The 17,093-nt window shown below is 35.9% G+C and overlaps 1 protein-coding gene across 8 annotated transcripts in view; it reads left to right on the top strand.

The window, feature by feature from the left end:
* The window catches only part of POLK (DNA polymerase kappa), a 73,262-nt gene that overhangs the window by 30,182 nt on the left and 25,987 nt on the right, over positions 1-17,093 (top strand). For 6 of the 8 annotated variants that reach the window (XM_058729318.1, XM_058729347.1, XM_058729284.1 and 3 more), the window contains exons 3-5: positions 3,016-3,135; positions 10,215-10,367; positions 14,070-14,201. In XM_058729318.1, coding sequence (XP_058585301.1) covers positions 3,016-3,135; positions 10,215-10,367; positions 14,070-14,201 — 405 coding nt within the window. The remainder of the gene's footprint in view (positions 1-3,015; positions 3,136-10,214; positions 10,368-14,069; positions 14,202-17,093) is intronic. The other 2 variants (XM_058729329.1, XM_058729338.1) reach the window with 2 other exon arrangements.

Here is a 17,093-nt window from a genome sequence, read left to right as displayed (position 1 = left end):
ATGGAGTATTTTAAAACAAATCCCAATAAATTGGATAAATTTCTAGAAATTTAAAGTTTTCCAAAACTGACTCAAGAAAATATGAAAATCTAAATAGACCTTTAATAAGGAAAGAAATTAAATCAATAATTAAAAATCTCCATTCCCCCCCCCCCCCCCCGAAAAAAAAACAAAAAACAAGTCAAGATGGCTTCAGTGGTGAATTTTATCTGACACTTAAGAAGAAATAATACTGGGGTACCTGTGTGGCTCAGTTGGTTAACCATCTGACTTCAGCTCAGGTCATGATTTCGCAGTTCATGAGTTCGAGCTCAGCACTGGGCTCTGTGCCGACAGCTCAGAGCCTGGAGCCTGTTTCGGATTCTGTGTCTCCCTCTCTCAGCCCCTCCCCCGCTCATTCTCTCTCTCTCTCTCTCTCTCTCTCTCTCTTTCAAAAATAAATAAACATTAGAAAAAAAATAATAAATAAGTAAACATTTAAAAAAGAAGAAATAATACCAGTATTCCACAAGTTCTTCCAGAAAATGAAGAAATATGTAGTATTTACCAACTCATTCTCTAAGACCAGTATCACCTTGATACAATAGCCAAACAGGCAGAATATTATAGATCATTGTAAATATAAAAGCCCTCAACAAAATGTTAGCAAACTGAATCCAGCACTATAAAAAGAAGATTATGTTCCATGACCAAGTGGGATTTATTCCAGGAATGCACTTTTCTCCTAAAATCAGGAACAAGGCAAGGAAGTTCACTCTCATGTCTTCTCTTCAACATAGTCCTGAAAGTTCTAGCCAGTGTAGTCAGGCAATAGAAAGAAATAAAAGACATCTAGATTGGAAAGGAAGAAATAAAACTATCTCTTCACAAATAACATGATGTTTATGGATAGAAACTCTTACAGATTTCAAAAGGAGTGCAACAGTTGTACCCTGAAAATAACAAAAGTGTGTTGAGGGAAAGTAAAGATCTAAAAATGAAAGCATCCTATGTTCAACAATGAGAAGACTCAACATTGTTAAGAGGGTAGTTCTCCCCAAACTGATCTATGGATTCAGTGTAATTCTTCATCCAAATTCAAGGGGCTTTTTTTCCTGCCGAAATTGATAAACAGACCCTAAAACTTATATGGAAATGTGAAACACCTAAAATAGTGAAAACAATTTTGAAAAGGAACAAACAATAAGGTCTTTGGCTTTCCTGTTTAAGAATGTGCTATAAAGCTGCAGTTATCAAGATAGTGTGTTACTGTCATAAGGCTAGACATATTGAACAATGGGGTAGAATTAAGAGTCCAGAAGTAAATCTTTGCATTGATACTTTATTGGTTTTTGATGAAAGTACCAAGGCAGAAGGATCATCTGTGCAGCACATGATGCTGGGACAACTGGATATCCACATGCAAGAAAAAGATGAACCTAAACCCTCACTTCACACCATATACAAATTTAACTCAAAATCAAGTTAAATGTAAGAGCCAAAGCAGTAAAACGTAATGAAGATATGAGAAAGTCTTTGAGACTTTTGGTTAGACAAGCATTTCTTAGATATAACAATAAAAGCACAGTCAGTAAAAGAAAAAGTTGACAAGTTAGACTCATCACATTTGAAAACATCTGCACTTCAAAAGACACAATTAAAAAATGAAATGAAAAGCAACATAGTAATATAAAATATTTGCAAAATACTTATCTGATAAAGGACTTACATCCAGAATATAAAGAGAATTTTTATAAATTATTAGTAAGACAACCTGGTTAAAAATGGACAAAAAATATAAATAGACTTTTCACTAAAGACAGAAAAATAGAACCCTCATACTTTGCTGGTGGGATTATAAAATGGTTCAGCCACTTTGGAAAACAGTCTGGCAGTTTCTCAAAAGGTTTAGAATGGAGTTACCATATGACTCAGAGATTCCACTCCTGGGTACCTAAGGAAAGTGAAAACATATGTCCATGCAAAAATGTCTATATGAATGTTCATTGCAGCATTTCTCATAAAAGCCAAAGAGTAAAAATAATCTAAATGTCCATCAACCTAGGGCACCTGGGTGGCTCAGTTGGTTAAGTGTCCAACTCTTGGTTTTGGCTCAGGTCATGATCTCAGGGTTTCATGGATTAAGCCCCTGGTCAGGCTCTTTGCTAACTGTGCAGAGCCTACTTGGGATTCTCTCTCTCTCTCTCTCTCTCTCTCTCTCTCTCTCTCTCTCTCTCTCTCTCTTTCTCTTTGCCCCTCCCCTACTCAGTTGCTCTTGTTCTCTCTCTCTCTCTCTCTCTCTCTCTCTCTCAAAATAAACACATTAACATTAAACAAAATTTATCAACCTGATGAATGAATAGATATTATGTTTAGTGATGGGATGATAGGTGATTTTCTAAAAGTGATTTTCTACATTTTCTTTAATGACTAACATTAAAATTTTGTAAAAGCTTTTTTAAAAAATTTTTGAGAGAGTGCAAGTGAGGGTGGGGCAGAGAAAGAGGGAGACACAGAATCCAAAGCAGGCTTCAGTTTCTGAGCTGTTAACACAGAGCCTGATGTCGGGCTTGAACTCATGAGCCATGAGATCATGACCTGAGCCGAAGTCGGACGCTCAGTTAACCGACTGAACCACCCAGGTGCCCCAAAATTTTATAAATGCCTTTTACATAAAAGTGAAGGAAATAACTGATAACCCAAATGACTGAGGGCTTGGATATGCCCATGGATCCTGTCTAGGACACATTGTTATTTTCTGAGTGCCGATCTGTACTCATCTCAGAGTTTGCAGCGTATAATTACTGTCTCAACAAGCCTATGATGTAGGTAACTGTAAATTCATTTTGCAGGTAAGGAAATTGAGGCATAGAAAGATTAGTAGTTTTAGGGTCACCCAGCTAGCAAGGAGTGAGCTAAGTTTTGAATTCAGTAATTGTGATTCTAGTCTATACACTTAGGTACCATGGTTATACATACTACGGCGATACTTTCCTTCTGACACTTTCTTATGCTTTGTTTTGGTTTCTTACAAAGGGGTCCAAATTTTATGGAAATGAGCTCAAGAAAGAAAAACAAGTCAACCAACGAATTGAAAATATGATGCAACAAAAAGCTCAAATTACCAGCCAACAGCTAAGGAAAGCACAATTACAGGTATTAATTTAATTGCTAAAGAAAGTGAAAGCTGGTAGAATAGTAATTGATAGTTAAAATGCATCATGGTCAAGTCACAACTGAAAACAAGGTAAAATGTAAATGTTCATTATATTGTAAAGCATAAAATTTAACAAATATGCATACTTTGTTAAATATTGGTCTACTCTTTTACATAAAGACCCCATACCTAGGCATTGTCACCTCCATTATACAGAAGAGTTAATGGAGCCTTAATTAGGGTAAATAACTTGCCTAGCTTCAGAGCTAGGATTTAATCCAAAGCTTATGTTCTTTTTGTTATATACATACTTTGCAGCTACAAAAGGCCACAAGATAAATGTGGCATGTTTTCTTCAATGCTGATTTTGCAAAACAGATTTAGGGGAACATGTTCACTAATTAAATTATAAAGCAATTTAAAACATAATTGTGTTGTACTAAAACTAAGGTAGAATGCCAAATGTGCATGAATTTTTAAGATAAAACACCAGACTTCTAAAAATTTGGAGGCTTTTGGCTTCTCCAGTATCTTCAGGGAATAAATACTCCAAAGAGTTTCCTCTGGTATTTAAAAGCTATTCCAGGAGAAGAGTTTGAGTAGAGCAACACTGTAGTAGATTGAAAACTCAAAATAGTCAAGGTTTTGCTGGTAAACCTAAGGTTTACTTTTATATATTTAAAAAAAATTTTTTAATAAAATTTACTTTTAAAGACAGTTTTTATCCTCTATCAAAATCTGATTCAATTTAACAAAGCAGTTTAGGCTGTAACATGATGATAAAATCATATTGATCTAGGCCACACATTTCTTCTCGTGATAGAGTTCAGAGATGCCAAACTTTATGTTTTTTTCTTTGCCAAATTGTAATGTGTCATTTTCTTCATATATGCTTTCCTAGAGCACAAGCTAGTTTTTTATCTTATGTGGTAAGTGGTCTCCTCTCATAAAGAAAGATCACTTGCCTTTGCAAATTATCATTTAAAAAAAATTTTTTTAACATTTATTCATTTTTTGAGGGACAGAGAAAGAGCACGAGCAGGGGAGGGGCAGAGAGAGAGGGAGACACAGATCCAAAGCAGGCTCCAGGCTCTGTGCTGAAGCACAGAGCTCTATGCGGGGCTCAAACTCACAAACTGCGATATCATGATCTGAGCCGAAGTCAGACGCTTAACTGACTGAGCCACCCAGGCGACCCCCCAAATTAGCATTTTTAATGCTGCATAGCATTCTACTGTATGGAGGTACCATAATTTATTTGCCTTATCCCACATGGGTTTCAGTTTTTTGTTTTTATATATAACCTTGCGATGATTGTTCTTATTTACATATCTTTGTACTCTTGTCCTGTTATTTTCACCAAATATTGTACAGTTTCACATTTTCAACACAAGAGTGCTAGTTTCCTCACATACTTGTTTCAAATTAAATTTTATTAATTTTATCAATCCTTTAGTTTTTGCTGGTAGTGTCTAAATATTTCAGGGTTATTTTAATTTGCGCCTTCTTTGATTATGACAGAAAAAGAATGTCTTCCCTTGTATTAGCCATTAATATTTCATTCCTATGGGAATTCCTTTTTTATTGTTAGTATATAGGCTAAGTAGCTGGCACAAGATCCCAAAATACAGTGGTTCAGATCAGTTAAGAGTTTATTTCTTTCTCACATAATAGATAAGTATTCCTGGGGTACCTGGGTGGCTCAGTCGGTTAAGCATCCAACTTCAGCTCAGGTCATGATCTTGCAGTTCCATGGGTTCAAGCCCCATGTGGGCTCTTGCTGACAACTTGGAGCCTGGACCCAGCTTTGGATTCTTGTCTCCCTCTCTCTCTGCTCCTGCCCCACTCATGCTCTGTCTCTCTCTCTCATAAATAAATAAACATTAAAAAAAATAGATAAGTAGTCCCAACTGATTGGGTGGTTCTGCTCACTGTAGTAATTTAGGGACCCAGGTTCTACATCGTGTTGTTCTGTCATCCCCTAAGTGTTATCCTTACCTGGTTTACAAAATGGGATTACCTCCAGTCTATATTCTAGACCCCAGTAAGGAAGAAAGAATGAGGAAAAAAAATCAAAGGCAAGTAATTTGCTATTCAACAAGTCAAAGAGAAATTGCACACATTACGTCAGCTCACGTGCTTTCTCCTTTTAATTTTTTTTAACGTTTATTCATTTTTGAGAGACAGAGTGCGAGCAGGGGAGGGACAGAGGGAGAGGGAGACACAGAATCCAAAGCAGGCTCCAGGCTCCAAGCTGTTAGCACAGAGCCCCACGCAGGGCTCAAACTCATGAACTGCAAGATCATGACGTGATCTGAAGTCGGTCACTTAACAGACTGAGCCACCCAGGCCCTTTCTTTCTTCCTATACTAAATTCTCATTGTACTTAAATTTGTTTCTGGATTCTCTCTTCTACTCAGTTGAATCTTTTCCTCTATCATACCATGCAATTTTAGTTATTCAATAATAATAATATGTTTAATATGTTCCTTCACTACGATTCTATAAATTTTTTTCTCATGCATTGTTTCTTTCGCATAAATTTAAGCATTGTTTCATCGAGTTAAAACAAATCCATTCTGTGTATAATAACATTATTTTTAATTGATATTAATCCTTAGGCAATTTATTTTCAGAACCTTTTTTTGGTAAGTTTTAATCATCTATACAAATATCTCTTATAAAGCTTTAAAGATATGATGCATATGAGTCATGCAATATAAGAACTTTTTGCTGTTCATGACTCTTTTTAAAGCTCATAATCCTTAAATATGCTAATAATCTGAAGTATTAGAAAATATATTGTGTAACAGAGCTTCAGATTTTGTTACAGTTTTTGTTGACTATTTCATGAGAGACTCTCTGACATCTTTTGAAAGGGGAGTGGCAGGAAATCTGTTTTATGTTGATTGTTAAATTGTTTCACTTGTTGAGCTTCCTTTAAAAGAAATTGTGTAAATGGGAGGGGATTGAGGAAATCCTAAGGAATCTAGAAGATCTGAGAGTAAGAGAGGTTTTCTATGGGAAATGTGTTTCTATTCCAGTGTCATGAATTTTCCAAATAATAGATTTTTGTATGGATGCTATGATGGTAGGAACTATTATTGTTAGTCAAGCTGAGGTAACTAACCTCTATAGTCTGCCGGAGTATTTATTCAGAACCTAAGTGTTCCCCACTCCATCCTGCCCTCTTTAGACTTCTTAAAGGCACAATCATTTTTGTAGCTGCCAAAACATCTTGTTATAACATGGATTCATAAATTAGATAGACAAACATCTGAGGTGCCTGGGTGGCACAGTTGGTTAAGTGTCCAACTCTTGATTCTGGTTCAGGTCATGATCTCACAGTTTGTGAGATCGAGCCCCACATCGGGCTCCATGTTGCCATTGTGGAGCCTGCTTGGGATTCTCTCTCTCTCCTTCTCTTTCTGCCCCTGTCCTGTTCACGGTCTCCCTCTCTCTTTCTCTCTCTCAAATAAATAAATAAACTTAAAAAAAAAAAAAAAAGAATAGACAAACATCCATGTTATATTAAATGGAAACTACACAGCAAATCTGTGCATTTTGACCATTTTAACAACTGATTTTATGGACCTGGGTTTATTTACCAATTTAGGGTAGTAGTAAGTCAGGAAAATGAAAAACAATATTTCTGAAACAGTTACCTGAATGTAATCAAAAAAGGGGATTTTTTTAAAAAGTAAAGCATAATGTTGATATAAAATACACTATTTGAGTTTGGTTTGAAGTTATTTCAATATTAAAGACTTTTTAAGATACATTTTAGGGAAGCATTATAAAATAATGGAAAGAGCACAACCTTTAGAGTAACTTGGTTCATAGGTCTAGTGCTAACATTTACCAGCTGTATGACTTAGGGCAGATTACTTCCTCTTACTGAAGTTTAGTTTCCTCATCTACAAGATGGGAATAATAATTACCATCTCAGAATTATTTTTATCACTAAATGAGTTAACATAGAAGTGTTGATTCTAATCTGTACACTTAGCCACCGTGGTTATAGGACGGTGTATATCAACATATATATTGATATACTCAATAAATGTCACTTCTGTTTTTAAAATTATAGGTAATATCATGAAGCCCTTTCCATATCCCTGGATGAGTACATTACATGAGTAGCTCTTTTAATTCTTCCAATCGTTGGGGATTGGTTTAGTCCCACTTTTCAAAAAAAGGAAGAATGAGGGGAGTTAACTTGCCCCCATCATGTAACTGAAGACCCAGAAGAAGCTCTTATTCTTAACCATGGTCACACACACTAGTTTTGAACTGTGGCAAAAGGGATAACATACACGTGAGAGGCTCAGATCAGAACATGGAAGTTATTTGTAAGGGAAAATAGAAGAATGGAAAACATGAATGAGGATTTCATTAGAAGAAATTTGAGAAAAGCAGGGTGGTGTGCATTTGGTAGTTGCAGAGAGAAAAGTGTTTAGACAAGGGTGAGTAATGAGAGTAGAGGAAAGCGGACTGTGTGAGTCACTCAGTGGGGAGGTTTCCTTTTGCCAACTGTACTTTTGCTTGAAGCACAGAAAAGATAATAGATTGCTGAAGGAACTGTCATAAAATTAACATATGAGGCTAAGGAAAGCTTTTTTCTACCTGGTTTGCTTTCCATTTATTATCTTTTTCCTTTCCAATGTTTATGGGTTAAGATACTTCAAATGCTGCTCCCGTATTCTCAGTCAATTCCTATCATAGGTATATTTTCTGGATTGAAATAGAGTAGTTTTTAACCCACCCTTATTTTTATTAGCCTCCATGATTTGTCTACATCTTTTTTTTTTTTTTTTTTTTTTTTTAATGTCAGGATGCTATTCTCTAATTTAAAATCGAAGTACTGGAAAAAATAGTTGTTTTAAATCTGGATGATAGATTGGAGTCATGTGAAAGTTCCACTTACTAGGTTTCTCGCTGCATGAGATCAGCCTTCTGCAAAATTTTTCTGCACATTCTACTTCCTCTTTTTAAACCAGAAAAATATATATATATTTATCAGTGTAAAATTTATGTATTTTCTCCTATAAGTCTCACCTCTTTCTCTCTTATAAGAAAAGAATTTAAAGGCAAATCAAGTCTTTATCCTGATAGAACTCATAATTTAGTATCTAATATAGTAAGTGCACCATAGGGGCAGGAAAACAACTAAGGGAACATTAAATTCTGTGGCGTGGAGGACAGAGAGCTAATTAAGCCACAGAGAGGTATCTGAGCTGACCCTTCAAGGCTTTATGACAGAATGAGGAAGATCATCCTAGACAGAGGAACAGCCTGAAAAAGGCACAGAGCATCTCAGTGAGTTGTAGCCTAAACAGAAGCAGACCCTCTAGAGGTTCACTGGAACCAACTGGAAACAAATATGGTTCAGGGGATTATTTCTTTTAATATTTCTAATTTTGAGAGAGAGAGAGAGACAGAGTGCAAGCCAGGGAGGGGCAGAGGGAGAGGGAGACGCAGAATCTGAAGCAGGCTCCAGGCTCCAGTCTCCAAGCTGTCAGCACAGAGCCCGACGTGGGCCTCGAAATCATGAACTGTGAGATCATGACCTGAGCCGAAGTCGGACCCTTAACCAACTGAGCCACCAGGTGCTCCTCAGGGGATTATTTCTAAAAGAGAAGTTGCAGTCTTAGCCTGCAGCTAGTGGGGAAACTAGTGTCACTATAATGCTAAGAAGGAAGACCATGAAAAAAATTATCCAGAATGGAAGCAGAGTTGAAGTCTAATGAGGAGGAAATACTGAATTATACCCCTGCAACTTTCCACTTTTGAGAAAACCTGCTATAGAGATCTCCACATGGTGGAAATTGCTTTCATTCCAGAGCTTACCCCTATTGCTTATATCTATTTTCCCCTCAGTTTTTTATTCCTTTGCTGTGCAGCTATCCTTTGATCCTTTAGTAAGAGATTACATTCATTAAACTTGTCCCATTTGCTAGCCACTATTCCTTGCTCCTTATGTATTCCATCTTATTCAAAGTGATCATAGATCACAATGGTCACACCACCACCCTCGGCTACGGGGAAAGCTGGGAAGCATATTTAGCTTCTTTTCTCTTCAGCCTCTATAGTAGAGGCCACAAAAAAGGAACACTTGGAAATGGGTCTGTCTGTTACATAAACCTTTTTCTTACTGCCTGCCATACTTTGGTTATTTTTACCTCCTTGCATTTCCCTTTCTTCTTATCAATCCAATTCTTTCTCTCTAGAGAAATAAAAATGCTTTAAAGATAAGTTTCTTGGCTATTATATTTGACATATATATTGATTTCATGAAAGAATAGATTATAGCTTAAATTTTCAATTTTGATTTGTATTGACTAACGGTTACCAAATTTTAGACTTATAAAAACAGTTCTACAGAGTGAATGTTTACATTATGATTTGTACATTCACTTGTACAGTACTCTTCAGCGTAAAGGTAATATGCCAAAGAAGTATATAATCTTTCGTTGTAGATTTCCTTTGTTGCTACTTTAAAATGTTAATGTTATGAGTCAGTGAGAATTGTTTATTTTACCTAAGCTTTTATTTACCATTAGTTGATGTCCAAATTTATAAAGCAGAAGAATCATTTGATACAAGCACTTACAATATTTCATTCATTCAAGAAATATTTATTAAGTTCCTATTATGTGATTGTAGTGAGTGAGAGATGGAAGACTTGGTAGGGTAAGATATTTGAGAATCCACTCCCTATCTTCATGAAAATAGAAGCAATTATCAGCCTTAATAAACAACAATAAAGTGTAAGTAGATAGGGGTACCTGGCTGGCTCAGTCGGTGGAACATATGACTTTGACTTTTGACTTTGAGGTTGTGAGTTTGAGCCTTATGTTGGGTGTAGAGATTAATTAAATTAAAAAAAGTTAAATAAATAAAAAAGAAACTTCAACAAAAAAATGTATACATAGATAGGTGGGTCAGTGGGTGGGTGGAAGGATGGATGGATAGATGGACAGAGATAGATACCTACTAAACGAGAGATTGATGTTATGATTGATGGTGTTTTGATATCATGTTGACTAAAAATATGTTAACTTTTTAAAAAATTAAGGTTGACAGATTTGCAATGGAATTAGAACAGAGCCGGGATCTGAACAATACTATAGTGCACATTGACATGGATGCTTTCTATGCAGCTGTAGAAATGAGGGACAATCCAGAACTGAAGGATAAACCCATTGCTGTAGGATCAATGATGATGTTGGTAAGTAGGTAAAGATCAAAGACAAAAAAGGAAATTTCATAACATATTCAAGTAAAGCTTACTGGTTCATGAAGGGGGAAGGGGAAGCCTTTGGTAAGCTTTACCAGTTTGCTGGGCGTTTTTCTGTGTGCTTTATATGTGCTCAATTACAGAATCCTTTCAACATCACTTGAGGAAATTTTTATTTCCATTTGACAGACAAAGAAACTAACTCAGAGGGGTGTTTAAAAACTTCCCCAAAATTACAAACCTGGTGAATGGTAGAGTGACATTGTATCTTTCTGTTGCAAATTGTATTTTTTAAAGTAACTATTCTAGTTAAAGAGAACTGGAGAAGAAAGAAAAGGAAATGTTATTCTAAAGCAGGCTTGCACACAGTGGCTTGCAGGCCAAATCTAGTCCTTTTTTTTTGTAAATAAAATTTTATTGGAACTCTGTCACGTGCCATTCATTTGTTGTTGCATTGAAAGAGCAGAGTTGAGGGGCTCCTGGGTGTCTCAGTCAGTTGAGTGGCCAACTCTTAATTTCGTCTCAGGTCATTATCTCACAGTTGTGAGATTGAATCCTACGCCAGGCTCCACACTGAGCATGAAGCCTGCTTAAAATTCTCTTCCTCTGCCCCTCTTGCCTGCTTGTATGTGCATGCTTTCTCTATCTCTCTCTCAGATTAAAAAATAATAATACTAAAAGAGCAGAGTTGAGTAGCTGCAACAGAGACCCTATGATCTGCAAAGTTTAAAGTAATTACTATCCAGACTTTTACAGAAAAGGTTTCCCAACCTGAGTTCTAGAGTAACATACTTCATTAAAATAGGACTGTAATTAGTTTTTCCCATGGCTTAGAATCTTAACTTTTGTGATTGCCATGTTGCTCTCCCTCATTGCCACCCTAACCATAGAAGGTAAAGATGGCCAGGATTGCTATATGTGGCTAAAACTGTGTGGGGAATTAGAAATGACACCTGGAGTAGATGGATTTTGGTATAAAAAAACATATCTATAAGAGAAACAAAGTGAGTTCTACCCTGTTTCTAACTCTTTCAAATGCCTTAGCTATAAATCTGCTTCCTACTGAGTTACTGTTTTATTATAAAACTATAATCTGTTTGTTCATTATCTGTGCTCCCATAAGTATGCAGACAACTAACAATTGAAGTTTCAAAACAGTGTTTATTGAAAGACTACTCTCCTTTTCCTATAAATAATCAGCCTATATTTGAAAAAATGCATTTATTTTTAAGAACATATATCATAATCTATGTGAAATTATCTATGTGTGTGTATATATACATACACGCACGCATACTGTAGCCATGTTAAAGCTAAATCCATTGCTAGATCTGCAAAATATTTTCTTTCCTATAAATTCTGTCCTCCTAAAAATGGGTTATTATTTCCAAATTCAAAATGATTATTTGCCATATTTAAACAAAGATTACTGCTTTTGTGTGCTCAGCTAATAGACTTCCCTTCTAATGAGATTTGAAGTATAATTGCTATTGTTCTATTAAACTCATAAAAGTATATTTAGAAATTAATGGTAGTGATAGCACATGTTTGATTATTCCAGTCTATTACAGTTAGAATTCTTTTTTGGGGCGCCTGGGTGGCTCAGTCGGTTAAGTGTCTGACTTCAGCTTGGGTCATGATCTCACAGTCTGTGAGTCCGAGCCCCGCATCAGGCTCTCTGCTGACAGCTCAGAGCCTGGAGCCTACTTCAGATTCTGTGTCTTCCTCTCTCTCTCTCTGCCCCTCCCCCACTAGCACTCGCTCTCTCTCTCTCAAAAATAAACATTAAAAAAAAATTTTTTTAAATTCTTTTTTGATGAATTGGGTAGATCCTTGAAATGTTCTAAGTTGGGATTCATAGTTAGACCTCATGGCAGTTATTTATTGCTGTATAACAAACCCCTCCAAGTACTTAGTGGACACCATTTATTTGTTCATGATTCTCTAATTTAAGCAGAGTACAATGGGGATAACTCCACTCTACCTGAGGTTGTCTAGAGCTATTTAGCAGGGGCTGGAGGATCCAAAATGGCTTCACTAACATGCTTGGCCCTTCAGCCAAGGTGGCTGGAAACCATTCCATTCCATTGAGCTTTCCTCTGTCCATATGGTACATTATCATCATTTAGCAGTTTAACCCAAGATCTTTACACAGTTGCTGGCTTCCCAAAAAAGCAAAGGCTAAAGTTGCAGACTTCATAATGCCTAGGCTTCAAGACTCACATAATGTCACTCTTTCACATCTTTTTGATCAAAGCAAGTCTCAGTGCTAGTCACTTGGCATGAGACACTGGAGCCCACCCTTGGATAGGAGGAACTGTAAAATACTGTGGCTGTGATTTACATGTAGTCTACCTACCACAAACCTGAAAGTTAAAGGCAGTTGTATTATAAATTTTGTTTCAGCTCTACTATAGATCTAGCTTTCATATCAATTCCATTAGGTTTATTTATATTTAACATATTGATTTGTTTTTCTAGTGCTATCTGCATTTGCTGTTCCAGAATACTGACCAAAGATTAGCATAGTTTGGAGTACTATCAAGATTTTTATTAAATGCCATTTGAAAACCATTAATGGCAAATTGATGTTATTCTGAAGTAATCCCTTTCATATGGTAGATTCTGTTTTGCATTCCTTTGAATTTTCACTTGAGATTTCAAAGATGTCACTTGTGATAAAATTTTTTTGGAAATGGTACTGTGTGTGGTATCATCATCAACAAGATTTAAAAGTAATGTTCTCCTTCTGACTTTCATAATTTTTTTCACCAAAAGTGTTTCACCAAAAAGGATATTCAAGCCTGAAAAAATAAAACGTAATTTTCAAAGTTCTTTTAAGCTTTATTCACTTATATTTTTGACATATAATTTGGCTGACAATATATTAGAACCTTTGACTTTTGTTGTAAATGAAAAATTTCCCAAACCCCAAGTATAGCAAATTTCAAATCTATACTAGTATACTATACTATTACTTTCTATACTATTACTTTCATGTAACATCTATTTGTACTATAACATTACTTTATAACTATTAGTTCCATGTAGCATCACCCACCATCATCCAAACTTTGCTGTATACTATATTAGGTATGCCTTAGAACCAGTAAAGTTTAGGGACCCCTGGTGGCTCAGGCGGTTAAGCGTCCAACTCTTGATTTTGGCTCAGGTCATGATTTCTTGGTTTGTGAGATCGAGCCCTGCGTTGAGCCCCACTTCGAGCTCTGCATCGGGCTCTGTGCCAACAGTGTGGAGCCTGCTTGGAATTCTCTCTGTCTCTCTCTCTCTCTCTCTCTCTCTCTCCTTGCCCCTCCCCTGCTCATGCACTCGCTTGTGTGTGTTATTTCTCCAAAAAAATAAACTTAAAACCATCTAGCCTCATGGCACTTAAAAAAAAAAAAAAAAAAAAAGAGCAAGTGAAGTTTAGTTATTGGAAATATAAGAGAACCTTTTTATTAGTCTTGTTTATTTCCTGGTATCATGTTATAAATATGGAGACAGCAGTGAGAGAGAGGGTCATGGTATAATACTATGATAGGATAAAGTCAAAGCTCAATTCGAGGCAGTGGCCTATAAAAGAAATGTCCTTGACTTGAAAATGCACATCAGTAATGTGTTTCTTATGAATGTATTGATCAAGTGTCCATTTAGGTTTGTATATTTTTTCCTATGTGGTCTGTTTTCTTTCAGTCTACCTCGAATTACTATGCAAGGAGGTTTGGTGTTCGTGCAGCTATGCCAGGATTTATTGCTAAAAGACTCTGCCCACAACTCACTATAGTGCCCCCAAACTTTGACAAATACCAAGCTGTGAGTAGAGAGGTAAGTCTGATGAACTCCTATTACAGACTTTGAGTGATTTCTTTTCACTTACAGAATCAAGTCCAGATGCCTTAGCACCTCATAATTTGGTCTTAGCTTATCCCTTTAAATCTTACCTCTCTATCACTTGTCCAGCTTATTTATTGAAAACCGAGCTGGGTGGCTCAGTTGGTTAAGCATCTGACTTCAGCTCAGGTCATGATCTCGCAGTTGATGAGTTCAAGCCCCACATCGGGTTCTGTGCTGACAGCTCAGAGCCTGGACCCTGCTTCACATTCTGTGTCTCCCTCTCTTTCTGCCCCTCCCCTGCTCATGCTCTGTCTCTCTCTGTCTCAAAAACAAAGAAACATTTAGAAAAATTAACAAAAAAAAAAAAAAAAAGAAAACTGAACTGAGTATGCAGAGTACACCCTTCTATTTCCCAGATATTTGCTTTTCCATATATTTTTTTTTTCTGTTTAGAAGCTCTTATTTCCCCAGAAAAGTTTGGATTGCCTTAATTTTAACCTACATTAACTTCAGCTGTTTTTTTCTTAATGTACAAAATATATCTTTCTAGAATCACCTTATATTTATAATTTATATAATCTACTCAAGTTATTAATTTCAAACTCTTTTGCGAATAAATTTTTTTATCAAATGTTTTTAAACAATAATAAAATTCCTGTATTTTGATTAACTGTTTTCCTTGCCTCATAGTCTAGTGAAGATGCTTATGAGCATTTAATGTCCAAGAGACTGATAATGGAAGAAAAAACGGAATAATCTTGATTTGAAAAGGGTCTTTGAAATATAAAGATTTAATTCAGTAAAATTGCCTAAACTGTCTTATAGGAAAAGCTGCTATTTTTCTCTATTTTTGATAACTGGACTATCATGCTAGTGCTAAAACTTAAGTCATAAATTAAAATTTTAGAATACTACATGAAACACTTTTAGTCTACTGTAGTACAATACAGTGTTAAAGTTGACTGTCTGAATTGAAACCCTTAAGAAACTTTGAGCTAGCACTTATTACCATTTAGTCATGTGAAGAATCTTTAGATTTGCTCCTCTTATTTGTTTTCCACCCCATGTACTCTAGAAATGACTCCCACCGAAATTAAAAAGGTGCTCTACCCCAAATAAAAAAGCAAATTCTTTTTTTAATTCTTTCAAAAACAGTCTGTGGCAGCAAGTGCTTTTTGTCTCTCTCTGAAAAGGTGGTGGTGAAGGGGGAGGCACGTTCACAGGTGGTTACTGCTTATGTCTTTTACTGTATTCCTAATGTAAAAGGGTAGAAATGCTACCTGTAAATATTGTAGGCTTTCAGTAAGTTTGAAAATCCTTCAAAAACCTTGTAAGAAAGGATTTTTTTGTGTCCTACTTTATTTAACTCATTAAAACTTCAGATGATATGATGAGACCTAAATTATTTTTAGTTTCCTGCAGTCTTACATATATTGAAGAAATCTTTCAAATTTGAGCAGGATCTAGCTAGTTTTTTTGCAGATAACGAGTGAGTTCTTGTGTGTAACTGAACTACAGCACAAATTCCCTGACTATAAGGGTGTTAATATGTGTGGCTTGGTTTAAAAGTTTAAGGAAAAGCCATTTTTATTTTATCCAAAAGAATGGAACAGCTTTAACTGTTCTGGAAGGCAGAGTGCTTGAATTTTACTGGAACATGTCTATTTTTGTTCTTGAAGCAGTATCCTATGAAAAGGAAGTTAGTGAGTACTCCGTGTCTCTAGGGAGTACTTCTCATTCAGAATAATCATAGTTGGCTGCCAACTACAGACTTTCCAGAGTTTCATTTTCACTAGAAAGATTCCATTTGAGTACATTATAAAACTGGTTTCTTCTACAAGAACAAAGCTAATTAAGGTACTCTCTGAGTAAAGCATGGCCAAGTTTTATATCGCCATTTTCTAAAATTACCTTTGACACAGCTGTTCATAATTAAAATAAGCTAAAAAGCTTTCTTTTTATAAAACTTCAAAAAAGTTCTCATTATACAGCAGACAGATTTTAAATACTAGATGGAAGTATAACATAATTCAATAAATACTTTTTTCAAATATATATATTATTTTGGCAACTACTTCCTCTAATTTCAGGTAATACTTCAGTGGTTAAAAAAATTCATAGTTTCACATAATAAAACTGTCTTATATAAAAGTCATTTCTGGAATCATACAGAAATTCTGATCTCTTCATTTCTTTTATCTCAAGATGCAGCTCCAGACTTTTCCTCATAATTTAATATAGTCACAGACTTCCACTGTAGAGTTGTCCTCTTTCCTGTTCCAAATCACGATAATTGAGCTTTATTTTCTGAATGGATACATGCATTAATGTATGTTTTGAGTGGAGTTTTATGTACATATTATAATTAATTAAAATAGAACTACTTTCTAAAGCATCATAGTACCTTTATGTAAGATTATTCCTTTTTATTTTTTTAAAATGTTTAATTGTTTTGAGAGAGCACACACACTCAAGAGGGCAAGTGGGGGAGGGGGAGAGTCAGGGAGAAAGAAAAAATCCCAAGCAGTCTCTGGTTTGTCAGTGCAGAGCCCGACATGGGGCTTCATCTCATGAATCCTGAGGTCATGACCTGCGCCAAGGTCAAGAGTCAGATGCTTAACCTACTGAGCCACTCAGGTGCCCCAAGATTATTGCTTTCTAAAAGGAACAGAAACCATTGGGGCACCTGGGTGGATCAGTGTCTGACTCTAGATCTTCCCTCAAGTCATGATCTCATGGTTCATGAGTTTGAGCCCTACATCGGGCTCTGTACTAACAGTATGGAGACTGCTTAGGATTCTCTCTCTCTCCCTCTCTCTCTCTGCCCCTCTCACTCTCTCTTGTCTCTTTCAAAATAAATAAACTTAAAAAAAATTATAAAGA

Source organism: Neofelis nebulosa, chromosome 1 (assembly GCF_028018385.1).
Source record: "Neofelis nebulosa isolate mNeoNeb1 chromosome 1, mNeoNeb1.pri, whole genome shotgun sequence".
Taxonomy (NCBI): Eukaryota; Metazoa; Chordata; class Mammalia; order Carnivora; family Felidae; genus Neofelis; species Neofelis nebulosa.
This window is presented reverse-complemented; position numbering and strand designations above follow the sequence as displayed.